The 15,906-nt window shown below is 36.9% G+C and overlaps 3 protein-coding genes across 3 annotated transcripts; 2 read left to right on the forward strand and 1 right to left on the reverse strand.

Moving 5' to 3' along the window:
- The first annotated feature begins 765 nt into the window (after positions 1-765).
- Positions 766-2,605, forward strand: LOC113347359 (50S ribosomal protein L29, chloroplastic-like). Its single transcript, XM_026590999.1, has 2 exons — positions 766-1,188; positions 2,245-2,605. Exons 1-2 carry the CDS (start codon positions 847-849, stop codon positions 2,425-2,427), a joined length of 525 nt encoding a protein of 174 aa, XP_026446784.1. The 5' UTR covers positions 766-846; the 3' UTR covers positions 2,428-2,605.
- Positions 2,606-3,345: 740 nt separating this feature from the next.
- Positions 3,346-4,190, forward strand: LOC113347360. Its single transcript, XM_026591000.1, has one exon. The coding sequence runs from the start codon at positions 3,408-3,410 to the stop codon at positions 3,957-3,959; it is 552 nt and encodes a 183-aa protein (XP_026446785.1). The 5' UTR covers positions 3,346-3,407; the 3' UTR covers positions 3,960-4,190.
- Positions 4,191-4,347: 157 nt separating this feature from the next.
- On the reverse strand, positions 4,348-6,201 carry LOC113347361 (signal peptidase complex-like protein DTM1). The gene is made up of 2 exons (XM_026591001.1): positions 5,847-6,201; positions 4,348-4,684 (listed from the first exon to the last, which is right to left on the reverse strand). Exons 1-2 carry the CDS (start codon positions 6,164-6,166, stop codon positions 4,597-4,599), a joined length of 408 nt encoding a protein of 135 aa, XP_026446786.1. The 5' UTR covers positions 6,167-6,201; the 3' UTR covers positions 4,348-4,596.
- Positions 6,202-15,906: the final 9,705 nt, after the last annotated feature.

Raw genomic sequence — 15,906 nt, forward strand, 5'->3', positions numbered from 1 at the left:
ACTTCACTCCACTGTATCTATATAAAATGTAAAACAAGCCTAACACAAGAAAACTAACTGCATCAATCATAAAAATAAATAAATTAGTGTACTATGGAAAAGATGTTTTAGACACAACCAGGCCAAAACTTGTCTAATTTGGCCGAGTTAGGGCAATTCCTATGGTATGAACAAATTTGGAGTTTGTTCATTTTGCTCCCACTATGGAATGAACAAACATGAAAAATGGATGTTCATATCAACAAATCTGTTGATTTGAACATCGAGTTGGAACATCCAGCGCGCATCTGTGGTAACGACGAGCGATATTTCTACCAACGCTGGCGTCAGAAGAAATGACGCGCGTTCATGCAAAAAACGCCAAAGACACTTGGATTGACGCCCACGACTCTTGGATTGACGCCAAGTACAATCCCTGATTATTTTACTACTTTTTAACCTTATTTTTATCTCACGTTATCCTATTTTATCTCATTTAAATATTTTATTTTATTTTTCATCTTTATCCTACAAAACATTTTATATTAAAAAGAAATACAAGTGGAACCCTAAAAAACCAAATATGTTTATTTTTCCTTACTTTACCATAGCGGAGAAACCCGTTTGGCCATCCAGTGGCTCAACAAAATTTTGAGTTTGAACATTACTAAGGGAACTGCTCTTAGGAAGCAAAACAGACATAATTTGGGATTGGGACGCACAGGATAGCGGTTCATTCTGGCATACTAGGCTATTCACCACCAGAATAACTTCACTGGAAATAAAAGAGGGAAAAGAAAGGTTATCCATTGAGAAAGAGCTCACTGGTGAGAGAGCAGAGGGAAACGAAAAAAGAGAGGAGCAAAAATGTTGGGTCTTTCATTGGCTTCACCGTCAAACACAGCAATCTTCAATCCTTCTTCACTACTTACAAAGAACAACCTCAAATCATCTTTCCACGGTATCCGCGTCAAGAATGTATCGCTCCCTAAAATGCCCTCTTTCTCATCATCTTCATCTTCCTCTAAGTCATCTTCAGTAGTGATGATGTCAAAAAGAGAAGAAGAGTTGAAAGAAATCAGATCTAAATCTACTGAACAAATCAATGATGAAATTATCGATATTAAAGGAGAATTACTCATGCTCAGACTACAAAAATCAGCTCGCGAAGAGTTCAAATCTAGTGATTTTCGGAAAATGCGCAAAAGGGTAACCGTTTATTGTTCTTTTTATTGTTAAAATTCCTAGAGATAATGTTGTTTTTTATGGAGATTTGTCTGAAATTTCGTGTTTTTCTTATGACATTTATTTACATTTCTGTTATTGTTTTGTTAGAAAGAATTGGCTGCTAAAGATTAGGGTTTTAGGTCAGTATTCCAATTTTATGATGAGCTTAAAAGTTGGGAATTGAGATGCTAACTAGGGTGATAACTAGAAAGTGTTTTTGATTGCTATAGGTAAGGGTTAGTACTGCAATGAAGGTAGGACAAGTTTCATTGCTTCGAACTGAGATGTTGAGATTCCAATGTTGCATAGCGAAGTGTAGTTTCCGAAAAAGGGATAAGATGCTTATCAATTTTGGACCATCTAAGTCATAGTTACTGGTTGTGAAGGATTACGTTTATCCTTTAACTTCCACTGCAGAATATGTGCTTTGTTTGTTTAGAACGTTCTGTTTCATCCTTGAAAAGCTATTTTTGATCAGTCACTCTACACTTGTAGATGTTTTGACTGTAGACGGATAATTTTTTCATTGTCATGTTGTTCAACTGGTGGTACGGAGAAAATGAAGATAGCTTTGCATTGTTTGAAACAAAGGAGTCAAATAGATATAGGCTGTCTGGTGACGGAATGAGGCATGGTGTTGGTAATTGTTGCTATGTTGCCGTTAGAAAGAACAGAAAGATTACCATAGCAGTAGGTACAAGATTAAAGTGGTGCTAAAGTTGAATGAATATTCCTTATGCTATTAGACAAGGGAAAATTCCTCTTTCCTTCTCTATACTGTGCTGGTGCTTCAAGTTCTGTCGTTAGATTGGTGTAGAAAGTGAAAGTACATATTTAAATTTATCTCTGCTGGTGTGTTTTCATCTTACCACATTTCAATTATATAACTTTGTAGAATTCTTCTATTGTTTTAGAGAATGTTTGATGTTTCCAGTTATGGGTGTTTATCAAACAAATAAATCCAATTGTTTATGATACCGTTACCATTGGTTCCTTTTCCGTTCCCTATGCTTCTTTAACTCTGGTCTAAAAATATAGGTAGCTCGAATGCTGACCGTAAGGAGAGAAAGAGAGCTTGAGGAGGGAATTAAGAAAAGGTTGTCAAGGAAACTTGACAAACAATGGAAGAAGAGCATTGTGGTCAGGCCACCCCCATCTCTAAGGAAAATGCAAGAGGAGGAGAGGGCTGCAGAAGCAGCAGAGGCAGAGAAGGCAACTTGAGCCTGGCTGATGTACTCGTGTATAAAAAATCGTTCTCAACTTCCTTGTATTTGAGTAACACTCCTTTAAGGAGCCATTTTCTGAGTTAGATTTTCATTTTATGTAAAAGTTAACAATGTTTTTTAGGCAATATGAAATGGAACCACACTCCCAATTTGAGGAGTTTTAAAGTCTCAAATTGTTGTCAGTGTAGAAAAAATAAGTTGCTCCAAATAGAGTTTTAGAAACTTTTTCCAGCACAAGAGAGTCCTGGGGGCAGCAGCCCCCTAATCAAAAGTGAATAATAATAATAATATCTAGTAGTGTAATTCTATATTTTGGAGCAGCTGTGGGACCTGAGCTCTGAATGTTGAGGAAGTGAAATGTCTGGCCACCTTAGAACCCGTAATGCGGGTAATACGCTTAAAAGCTGGCAAAATATATTATGGAATCTGGTGTAGCTAATTCCATATCAATGCCTCATGTTTTTGGGTCTGGATCTCCTGATTGAATGTAAATGGAACAGGGCTTTTGTATAATTTACTAGTTTCTTTGTTTGTTGCGCATTTATTTAGCTTGTAAACCTGCCTCTGTTTGCAGTCTATATGGTTGTTGTAGAATCATAAATATAAAACTGTCACGATGTTAAATGAAACCAACATTACTTAAAATGTCTAACCTTTGACAAAACTTAAACCATAGAATTACACTAGTAGTATAGTGGATACAACTTTTTTAAAGTTGATGAAAGAATAAGGTGGTTGCAACCTATCTCCACTACTTGAACCCCAATTCAGTGTGGCGTGTAACTTCATTCCATTTCAGTGAAATGAACAAAATTTGCATATCAAGTAATTCTGTTTAACATCAACTTCACTTTTGAACAATACACAACTCAAACCTCTAATTTTTTCTTTCATTATAAATATCAGACGCATTCAGGTTTATAGTTTCATAATCAAAAGCTCTCTGTCTCTCTAAACTTCAACGAGAAAAAAGTTATGGCATTCCTTAAAATTTCCAAGGTTTCTACTGTCTTGGTTCTTATTATGTTTCTCTGCTATAATCTTCAACCTTCAACTTTCGTCAGGGCAGATGATGAATTGATCCGTCGAGTATGTCACAACACGGATGCACCAACAGCTTGTAATCAGTGTGTCAAAGCTGATAATCGGAGTGACAATGCAGATAGTGTTGGAATTGCGACTATCGTTGTTGATTGCCTAAAAGTTCAAGCTGTTTACTTACAAAACAATATTTCTGCATTAGCCTCTAAATACAAAGATGATTTTGCTGCAAATCAAACTATTACGAAGTGCCAAGAATGGTTTTCTCATGCAAAGTCAGATCTCAGTGCAGCTACTCAAGGGTTAAAGACTGGTGATTACGATGCTTCAGATAAATCGGTGTTTGAGGCATTAATGTATCAGAGTGCATGCAAATACCAGTTTGAGAACACTCGGAAGATAAGAATTACATATCATATCTCTTTTGGGTTTAACATGTATGAAGAACTCTCGCAAATAGCTTTGCGTATCATCGATCATCTTTGAGTCGCTACTTGTTATGTTTTCACTTCTCATCAGTACGTAGTTGCTGTTGTTTAATGGATTAGCACCCCTAATCTGTATTAAACTGGCTTTAGGAGTATATTTATTCGAAATAAGATGAGAAGAATTTATCTGTTATTGTCATGGTTGAACTTCATGACTGAGGTGATGACTATGTAATGTATGAAATGGAATTTGAAGATGAAGACTATTTGAATTTACCTGTGTAGTTAATCGCTGATTATTCATATTTGTGTTTTAGAAACTGATTTTTTAGATCATCACCGGTATCCTATCGGAGAACTGCATCCATCGTCGTTAGACTCATTATTATCCGGTGATGATCCAAGTCCTTCCCTTTAGAGATACGGCAGATTGGTCATTGGACTCATTAATATAAGAACCACAACATTTCAAAATCAAACAATCCAGTTAACACTCGTACATTATTTTCTCTTCCAAACATCAGTAAAAATGAATGCAACAAAGAACTTAAACTTATAATAGATTACAAAAGCAAATGCAAGATCTCGGGGTAACGATTCAATCAATTAAGTTAATATACAACTTCGCTCGACCATATAAGTTCAATATCCAATTCTTTTACGGCGAAGACAAGGAGATGAAATGAGCCTTCTTATCAGGTAGATACGAAATTCCACCACTTGTACAGACCAAAACTGTAGACAATAGCATAGACGGTGTATCTAACAGGATAGATTTTAAACCTGCACCAGAATGAGGTTAAGAAAAGATCAGTTCAATTCTTAGAGTGCATATTCAAAATTAGAACACCTTGCAAAGATGTGACAACTATCGCTACTTGAGCAGCAACTATAACCATAGCTTGCAAAATCACTAGCAAATAATTAACTTGCTGAAACATACTTAAAGTAGATCGAGTATCTGGATGCCATTGTTCAGTATACCTACATTCTTCCATCCTACTTACCGAAATGGAAAAAAATAGTCTTTATCCCATCCTAATCCTCATTAGGAACACAAATGTGCCTATAGGAGAGGCAGCTCAGTAGCTACATTCTTTCATATTGTTTAGGGCTATCTAGAATGTAAAGAACAACTCAAGTGTGTGCATCACATGTTGAGTCGCCTTAGAGAGGACTTCGTTGACGGCTGTAACATCTCTTAGTTTATAAACCCAACCATGATAAAAACTTACATATTATTCTAACAATCAGTCCTGCATTGTAGTAAGCGCCCTCAAGGTCGGTCAGTAGCGAACTTTAAACCCAATCACAACAAATTAGTTTATGGAGGGAAAATGTGGAGTAGAGCTGTAGAGCACATTAGCCTCTAAAGGTAAGTTCCACACTCAAATTCAACTAAGAACATTCAGTAGAAGTAGAGGCATTTCAAGCTTAGGTTGGTTAACAAACGCAATTCTGAAATACTAAATCCTATCTCAATTTCTTTTATCAACACTATCCTCCTACATGACCATCACTTTTTCATGTACCATTTACCTCACCAGGAGCTGAATGACACACAACTTATCACTCTTACACAATTTCACGGAGCTGTTAGATAATGTGGTGTCTCAGGACAAGTCACTAAATATATGAATCAAACAACATTTGCATTGCCCATTATTCAAATGATGTTGCATATCTTTCACTTCAACTTCCTACAGAAAATTATAACTATTTTTTCTTCACTATCTACTCAACTAAGGAAACACATAAATTCTGAACAGCAATGAGATTCTGAAAAACCCTAAGTTCTAAACAATCATAGACTGGGATTTTGAACTTTGCGACAAATCATGAACAATGGGCAACACATAATAAAGAAATTCAAAACGAAAACACAAAGCAAAATGTAATTCCATAACAAAGGATCAAAATAAGACTAGTAGACAAAAGAATATACCTCTTGGGTTCAGAAGAATTTGAATCAATAGCATCAGCAGGCATAGGAGAAGTCCACTGAGAAAAATCCCTATCGAAGAATTCCCAATCAGGCAAAAGAATACCAGCAATAGCAAAAAGACCAAAAATGTAAGTTACAATCATTTTCTTGAATGAGTAAGTGTAAAAACCAATGAAAAATATAATAGCTCCTAAACAAATTAGTGAAGATCTAAGAACAACATCATTAGCCATAGTTGTTATTGTTGTTTGCTGAAACAGAGAAACCCTTGGTCTTATTTTAGATCTGTTAGATGCCCTAGTAAATGTGGTCGCATTCATGTAGAAAGCATGATTTTTTGCAGTTACTACTATGATTCATCTTGTTTAGTTAGGTGTTAAAAACAGTCCAACTGCTTTAAAAGCTTCCGTGAAATGACAGTTGATTGCCTTGGATTGGTTGAGTCTCCGTAATGTGCCATGTGGATTCATAACTTCAACTACCTTGTGACTAGTGTATCTGGGTTTAGATCATTCAGCCCATCTTATCACCTAAAGTGTACAACTAGAAATAAAATGAAGAAAAAGGTGACGGTAATTATTGACTATAACCATTATCTACCTTAAACTCTTGGTTAGAGTTATCGTAGCTCTTGGATTGAAGTGAGTCATAGGTTATTTAAGGAATGGAATTTCACTGTGTTACTAATTTTTTCAATTGCTTCTGATGTGCTATATCAAGTGGTACCAAAGTTAGTTTTTTCATGTTAGTCATCTTTGATATCCACCTTATAGACTCGATTCCATGTCCAATCCAAATATGTCTAACAATGAGAATGGTGCGAAAAATACTCAGAAACCTGTGGAGAAATCTATTGAGGAAAGTATCAACAAAGATCTGATGTTGGTGATGATTGAAGCTCAAGACACTGCTATTAATTCTCTTGGTGAGAAAGGTGAAACTAGTCGAGATGCAGAACGTCCATCCACATCAGCAACCAACTCAAAGATTCAGTCGAAACGGAGAACGGCGTCATGGACCACATCAACACCCACCTCAAAGATTCAAACCCAAACTACTCCTGAGGTAATACCTTTAATTCTAGAGGTGCTACTAACCGAAACTGAAAATACGACGGTACCCAAATACACCACAATCTTTTATTTATCAACCTATAAGTCCTTTACCAAGTGTGATCGTCTATGGACAGAGTCGAGACAATACAACAACTTTGGTACACACTTCGTGTGATCGTTTATGGATACGGGATCGAGAAAATACAACAACAAGATTACTTGCGTGATTTACTATGGATTCAAGATCGAGACGATACGACAACAAAGTGATCACTTGATAATAAGTATGGTAATAACCGAAACTCTATAGGATCAATATCAAGTGTTACGAACCAACGTACAAGTGTTAATTTTAATTATAATAAAACAATTATACTGCGGAATAATAAAGAAAATGGCATAACAAGGTTTTGTTAACGAGGACATCGTAAATGCAGAAAAACCCTGAGACCTAGTCCAGTTTTGAATACTCTCAAAATTGAGCCGCTATACAAAATCAAATACCAACTTCGTATAGTTGTGACCAAGTAGACTATCCCTAGCTACTTAGTTTCCTCAGTATCCCTGCGCCTTCAACTTCTAGAGTAACGCACGTGAATCACCAATCCTTTAGATCGTATTCCAAACAGTAAAGGATAAACATGTTTGGTAACCACTCTATTCAATCTTCGTAATAAGATATTATGAGTCGTTGACAAAGGCTCTTATGTTTAATCTATAAAATCCATTGTCTGGTTAGATCGATCTATCGTTTGATTACCGAAATAATCAAGCTCTAAATTCGCAATCAGTCAACATAGATCTCAAAGAGAAACTATAAGGTGATGCCGATCCCATGAAACTAATCAATCAAGTCTGTCAAAGATAAACACGATTCTAGTTGGATCCTAGCCGATCAAGGTTTGTAAACACAATTTCACAAGATAGGGAAACTAATAAGAAAAACTTCGTGGTCTTCAAATCTTCGTTTGTCTTTAATAACCTGCACAACACCACTTGAAACCTCTTGTGATCAATCCCGCACAAAAAGGAGTCTGTTAACAATGGATTATCACAAGATGTCTTTAGATCTGAAAATGGTTCTAAAGATCCTGTCAATACTTTGATCTAGTTTGAGTGAGCCTTATATCATAAGACAAGGTTCTCAAGAATAAAAAAACTAGGTGCAATCAATGTTTCAATAACCGTTAATCAATCAAATCAATAATCGAAAACTACAATAACAATACAATTATCTAGTTTCCCACCAACGGTACTCGTAGAGCTTCTTGATCCCACAGAAGTCTTTAAATGAGCGATCGTAAAAGATTTCGCCTAATTAGGGTACTTTCTTCTCCAGATAGACAGCTCCAACAGAAACAACAAGAATAAAGTTTGCCTGGATCTTAGGCTAGTTTGCAAGAAATGCAAACTCAAGTATTTATATACCACGGTTGTTTGGACAACAAGGAAATTCCAAAACCGAAAATATTCTCATTAAAGTACCTAATCTCGGTTTTCCTATTTCCATTTATATGCCAAACCATATTTCCGAAAACTCTCATAAAAAACTTCTATTATTAGTTTAGCACATTAATTTAATAATATTTTCGAGAGGATGTGCTTTAATTGTTGGTAATTAAAGCATATATTAAAAAGTTGGGGTCTAACAACCACACCCAATATTTCGCTCAACAATCTGTATGGATTAACTCTAATATAATTCTGAGAGAACCAACTAATAAAGCGAGCTCAATCAAGAAATATATCAAAGAGTTCGTATCTCTGTTTCTTAATGTAATCAGAAAATCAAACAGATAGAAATCCGTGAGCCTGATTAATATAAGAAACAACTTGGATGGTATCAAAAACCAATATCTAAGTGTCAATTAATTTAATCAACAACCAAAGGTTGGATTCACAATTGATTGAACTTACGCACAACCTGTGATATTTCAATTATATAAAAAATATAATGCGGAAAAGAAATAACACAAACATCAGAAATTTTGTTAACGAGGAAACCGCAAATGCAGAAAAACCCCGGGACCTAGTACAAATTTGAACACCACACTGCATTAAGACGCTACAGACACTAGCCTACTACCAAGCTAACTTCGGTCTGGAATGTAGTTGAGCCCTAATCAATCTCACACTGATCAAGGTGCAGTTACGTTCCTTACGCCTCTTAAACCACGCCACATTCTGCGCACTTGATTCCCTTAGCTGATCTTACCCACAACTAAGAGTTGCTACGACCTAAAGTCGAAGACTTGATAAACAAATCTGTCTCACACAGAAAAGTCTATTGAATAGATAAATCTGTCTCCCACAGATATTTCTATGAGTTTTATTCCGTCTTTTGATAAATCAAGGTGAACATGAACCAATTGATAAACCAAACTTATATTCCCGGAGAACAGCCTAGTATTATCAATCACCTCACAATAATGTTAATCGATTAACGAAACAAGATATTGTGGAATCACAAACGATGATACGAAGATGTTTGTGACTACTTTTCAATCTTGCCTATCAGAGAATAAATCTCGAGAAAATATTAAAGAAGATAGTACTCAACACGATAGAAAACAACAAGATCAGAACATGCAATTATAGAGAAATAGTTGGGTCTGTCTTCACAATCCTAATGAAGTCTTCAATTCGTTAACCTACAGGGTTTCGTGAAAAACCTAAGGTTAAAGGAGAATCGAATCTAGTTGCAACTAGTATCACACATGAGGTGTAGGGATTATATTTCCCAGTTGCTAGAGTTCTCCTTTATATAATCTTCAAATCAGGAATTGCAATCAATGTTACCTTGGTAAAAAAACATTCAATATTCACTGTTAGATGAAAACTTGATTAGAGTCAAGCTAATATCTTTCAATCGTTAGATCCAACTTAGCTTGTTATATACAAAAAAAATGTACCATCATTTAGATAAAGGTAACCGTACCTAAACTTGTACATTTAGTTGGTTCAATAATAGTTAACCAATGGTTAGCCATATGAGCACTTTCATATCAACCTTATTCATCTTTATCATAACTGGTTCAAATGACTCAAATGAAACTAGTTAGAGAGTTGTTCAATTGTTTATATTCTCATAGAAGTATACAAGAGACAATTGAAGAAAAATCGATTTTGATTCACTCGAATCATTTCATGAACATTATAGCCACAGTTTGCAAAAGATTGCATTCCTTATTATATAAATTTATTATTAGTTCATGAACAAACCGATTTTAGAACATAACCTATTTAAGTATGCAAACGGGTACGCTTACCTAAGTAGTCGGACTGAGTTTGGTTACGCAAGTACGCATACGGGTATGCATACCATTTTACTCTTCCAAACTATAGCAGAAATTCACGGGACCTGAACTTCCGCCAGTACGCGTACGGGTACGCATACTTAGTTCCCAAACTTCCAGCAACCAACCAGTACGGGTACGCATACCATGGTTCCGGTTTTGGACTTTACACAAATGTGAATATACACTATATTTATATCCAATAATGGTTACATGTTCTAAACCCTCATTTAAATCATTGAAACATTCTTGGAAGACGACAATAACTGTCTCACACAAACTATTAGCTTCAAAGCAATTTTCAAGTGATCGAATGATCAGTACGAAACATTCCGAGTCTGTATCAAATGACTGTCTCACACAAATCATGTAAGATGTTACAAGGCAATTTTCACATGATCATCTTTTGACTTTCTCAAGAATAAAAGATAAACTCGGTTAAATCGAAAGCTTACCAACACATATTTCGAGAAATAGATAAGCGAGATAAACTCGGCTCGAAATACCAAATGTGTACGATTGAAGTCTATATAGCAATACGACTTTGTTTCTCAAATAAGAGATAGAGTAGATAGACTTTTGAGTGATAGATGAGTTTGTTAGAACACTGCTCGGTCAAACTCGCATGCATTGCTATCTCAAGCATGTTTGTCAATGTTAGTGATCAAAACTATAAATCTTGATTTCTAGTCTATTATAGCTAAATCTCGGACTAGGATAGTAAGTGTAGCTGAGCTCAAGGACTTCATGGCGATTCATCATACAAGTGGAAGAACTACTCAAGGAACCGGTGGAACTTCTCTACAAAAAGGTATGTGAAGACTTGAACTTATCTGTCACTCAAAAGTCTATCTATTCTATCTCCTACTTCTTGATACAAAAGTCATATGCTATATATATAGACTTAGATTATACACATTTGGTATTTCGATCCGAGTATACCTAGCTTATCTATATCTCGAAATATGTGTTGGTAAGCGTTTAGCTTCGATCATTTTTTTCTTTACCTAGTGAAGCAAGTCATGTATGTTTCGATCATCTTGAAAATTGCTTTGACGAGAAATAGTGTAACAACTATATAATGTCCTCTAAGAATGTTTCAATGATTGGAATGAGAGTTTAGATTACATAACTATAGTGGACATAAGTATGTTGTGGAAACACATATGTGCATAAGTCCCATGCTGGAAATCGGCTAGTATCCAAGTCCGCCTCAGTCCGCGAACTGGCGAAGTTATCAAAACTGAGAATTTCTGCTGAGTTATCAAACTATGTTGCGTGAGCCAAGTCCGCGAACCAGCGAAGCTCTCGAACCCGAGAATTTCTGCTGGAGTTTGAAAACTCTTTCCAGTACTTCAAGTCCGCGAATCTAGTCTGCGAACTTGTATAGGTTATATATCTAAAGATGATTTCTGAAATTAACTCATAAAGTCTAAGGAATGCTTTTGCAAACCGTGGCTATAAAGTTCATGAACCGATTCATGTGAATAGAATCATCTTTGCTTCAATTTTTTTTTGTGTAGTACATGAGATTTCCTTGCAATTGAACAACTCTCTAATAGTTCATGTGAGTCATTTGAACTAGTTATGGTGAAGAAGAAAGTGGTTGGTATGAAATGCTTAAATGGCTAACCTTTTGGTTGACTATTATTGAACCAACAATGCACGCGTTTGGGTACGGTTTACAAACCTAGAAGCGCGCAGTTCATTTTGTATTACAAGCTAAGATTTCGATCTAATGGTTGAGATATATTAGCTTGAATCTAAATAAGGTTTTCATCTAACGGTGGATAGCGTTTTCTTTGTGAGAAAGGCGAAACCCTGATTTGAAAGACTATATAAGGGGATATCTAGCAACTCTACAAAATAATCCCCACACGTATGTGTGTTACTAGTTTGTAATCTAGAGTCGATTCTCCTTTAACCTTTGGTTTTCTTCTTCTAAAACCAGGTTAACGACTTAAAGACTTCATTGGGATTGTGAAGCCAGATCGATACTACTTTTATCGTAGTTGTGTGATCTGATCTTGCATCTTCTATCGTACGAGTACAATCAGATTGGTTATCTTGATATCGTGAGAGTTCTATGATAGGCAAGATATAAAATTAATCACAAACATCTTCGTCTCATTGTTTGTGATTCCACGAGGTCTTGTTTCGCTACCATACGATTAATATTGTTGTGAGGTGATTGATTAATCTAGGCTGTTCTTCGGGAATATAAGACCGGATTATCAACTGGTTTCTATTCACCTTGATTAAATATCAAAAGACGAAACAAAAACTTTAGGGTTTTTCAGTGGGAGACAGATTTATCCTTTGATAGACTTTTCTGTGTGAGACAGATTTGTTTATTGTTAAAGTCAGCGATTTTGGGTCGTAGTTCTTCGTCTTCATTCTATGAACGCCGTGAAGTCTAAAGCTCAATTACACTTACTATCTTAATCCGAGACTTAGCGATAAGTAGACTAGAAATCAAGACTTATAGTTTTGGCAACTAAACTTGACAAACAAGCTTGAGATAACAACAGTTGCGAGTTCGACTGAGAAATGCTCTAACAATATATGATGAAAATTATAATTAAATGCTTTTCAATTTTTCAGGCATGAGATCATCTTGAGTATCAGGGAATTTTTTGAATAATTAATGATAAGAGTTATGTACATGCTCAAATAATGTCGACATCTAGAAGCTTCTCATCTTAGAAAACCCTCTAATTTACACACATCATGAAGAAATATGTGAATCATGGAAACTTGGTTTTTCTCATGGAACCGATTATACCATTACTCCAAAATATGTTGAGACCGGTTATAACATGATTCCCAAGATAGGATGTAATCGGTTACACCTTGTTACACAAAGTAGCTTGTGACCGGTTACACTTTGCTTCCTGAAGTAGCTTGTGATCGGTTATACCTTGCTTCCCAAAGGTAGCTTGTGACCGATTACAACTAACTTCCTAATTCAGCTTGTGACCGGTTATACCTTGGATCCCAAAGTAACTTGTGACCGGTTACAACTTGCATTCAAATATAGCTTGTGATCAGGAATGGAAACAAGTCTAAGTACCTTTAATCATAATGTCATGACCAAGTCTAACAACTAGAGTTTTATTCATATACATCTTCTCATATTATGTTATCAATATAATTCGAATTGAAAGATACGTTGGGAATGGAAACAAGATCAAGTCAATATTACTAACCTCAAGAGGAAGGATGATGTCGTCATTTTAATCGTTACTTCTTCACATTCTTCAGGTATTCAGAGTAATACTTGTACGTCTCAACATTCCTAGACTTTCTAGTCTAACCTAAACGAAGTTGACTCTAATATTTAATCAAGTGACTCTCTATTAGTTTTGATACTAAAATATGACAACCAAACTTGACATACCAACACTGGGTAGGTTCAACCGAGCTATGCTCTAACAGAACCCTTACTTTGACGAATGCAGTAGAAGGGTTGGACGTGATGTTTATGGGTTTTCTGAGTATGATTTTGTTCCTGATAGATTTGGTAATTTTGAAGAGTTCGAATCCAACCACGAGAATTTTTTGTTGGAGCATTCGGTTCCAAGAAGGAGGTTTCCAGGGTTTAGAGAAATTTTTTGATGAAGCCTTCCCAAAAGATACTTTTCGTGAAGAAGTTGACCAAAGCTCGGCCTACAAAAAAAAAGAGGTTTCAATACAGTCTCCCAGTGATATTTATGTGGTAATGGACAAGATAACATGGAGCATACACTATGGGAGTGTTCATTCAACCTGGATATTTGGAAATGGATTACAGGTATGTTCAGTCTCAATACTCCCATAAAATTTGATGAAGTTATTACATGTATAAAGAAGCATAGTTCTTCCATAAGACAGATATGGTATATCAGTGCTTTCTCAGTAATGGTGGAGTTATGGATGACAAGAAACATGAGAATGTATGTGTTTATGAGTGAAAACTATTTCTGTTGGTTTTGGTAATTTTGGGGTTTGTGGATGAGAAATGAATCTAAACCCTAAACAAATGCACTGCACGGGAGTGCTTTCTGATTCGAGAGATCAATCTATACAATTCTGGCATAAACCAAGAAATGGTCGTTCCAGACTTGCTTCGGTCACAAAGTGAAGGAGATGGGGTTGATCTTAGGGAGGGAAGCGAAGAAGGTGTTGAGATTGTGAAGGCGTTGGCTGTTTATAACTTGTATCAGAATATCGAACTGGCTTGCAATAATGTAAGCAATCAGCTCTGGGAGTTTTGGATACGTTGTATCAACACTTGATTTCTGTCCCTTTTGGAAATAGGGAGGAGAACCTATTTATACAAGCCATTGAGCATAACCCTCGTCTCTCGTAGGAAGTGGAGTGATGGAGTAGTGGGGTCGTGTTAGTGTCACACGATCAGTATTTGCCCACTTTTTCCATCATCGCTATCCGTCCATGACTCCTGACACGTTCTTGTGATGGCGCGTTGCACGCTGCACGATGTAAACCGCCAAACCAATATCCCAGTAAGTATCCCCCAGTTTGTGACATGCTTGATATCTCAAATGAGTGGATCGTGGGACCCACTGGAAGTAGCATATGGCGCTAAGTTAAATAACTAAGTTATTGAAGAAATCGATATTTATAAAATATCGTGTGTATTCTATGCATGTATTGCATCAAATACATTCAATATGCACAAAGCATCACTGTTTTAGAGCTTAACGGAGTAAGTCGCGGATTAAGCGTCTTAAAACAGATGCATGTCTAGCCATATTCGAATGATCGTTTGGAGGCTGTACAGGCAAGCCCTCCCTTGGACGATCACTCCATGTGGTAGAGTGGCGGACGGTGATCACAGAGATGCTTCATTGGTCGTCTAGCTCTTAACCTAGGCTGTCCGACCAAGCTAGCGAAGCTGGACGGACGAGATGGTTTAAGACCCTCATCTGCGACCGTTGATGGAATATTAGGGTTTTCAAGAGGTGCGCAAGCATCACTCTTTTGCTCGATCGAATTCAAGCATGGACGCCATTTTTGGTGGGACCAACTAGGCATGCGTGTAGAAGGTCTGTCAGTGTACACGTCCATGCTGGCTCGTCTCACGCTGGTGTGATCTAGGCCACTCAATTTGACCGGCAAAGGTGAGTAGTTGAGATTGGTTTGCGGCGGAAATCCGTTGCCGCAATGGAATTTGAAGTTGCGCGTCATGCCTATTTTGGGCACGCGTTTTGGGACGTTCGGCCATGGTTGGCCTAGGCCGATCAGTCATATGTGAAGATAGGCCCACTGTGATCATGTTGACACGCTTGGTACCTTTTAAGTCTATATCTGCACCCTCCATCTAAGCTTGCGAAGATGGAGGGTCGTGATCGATTAAAGACACATGTAACATGCCGCAAACCCTAATTAGGGTTTTGTATAGTTCACGCCCGTGCCCCTTCAACCAATCGGTTTGACAAGCGATACTCCTCCTTTGGGGAGACCGATCGTGTGGGGCCCATGTTGGGTCGGCGGTGAACATGTGTGTACCTGTCCCACGGTCATAGGCTTGATCTAAGCCATCCAAACATGCCGGTGAAGTTGGATGGTTGCAATCAATTTAAGAAATTCGTGGAGTTTTCCACGGCTTTTAAAGAATCACGCCAGCCATGTATTGAGGGAACGTTTATTGCTCCATGGATTTGTCGTGAGAGAGCCGATCAGGTAGGTGAAAAGTGGGCCCGCCAA

The sequence above is a fragment of the Papaver somniferum genome, chromosome 2 (genome assembly GCF_003573695.1).
Source record: "Papaver somniferum cultivar HN1 chromosome 2, ASM357369v1, whole genome shotgun sequence".
Classification (NCBI taxonomy): domain Eukaryota; kingdom Viridiplantae; phylum Streptophyta; class Magnoliopsida; order Ranunculales; family Papaveraceae; genus Papaver; species Papaver somniferum.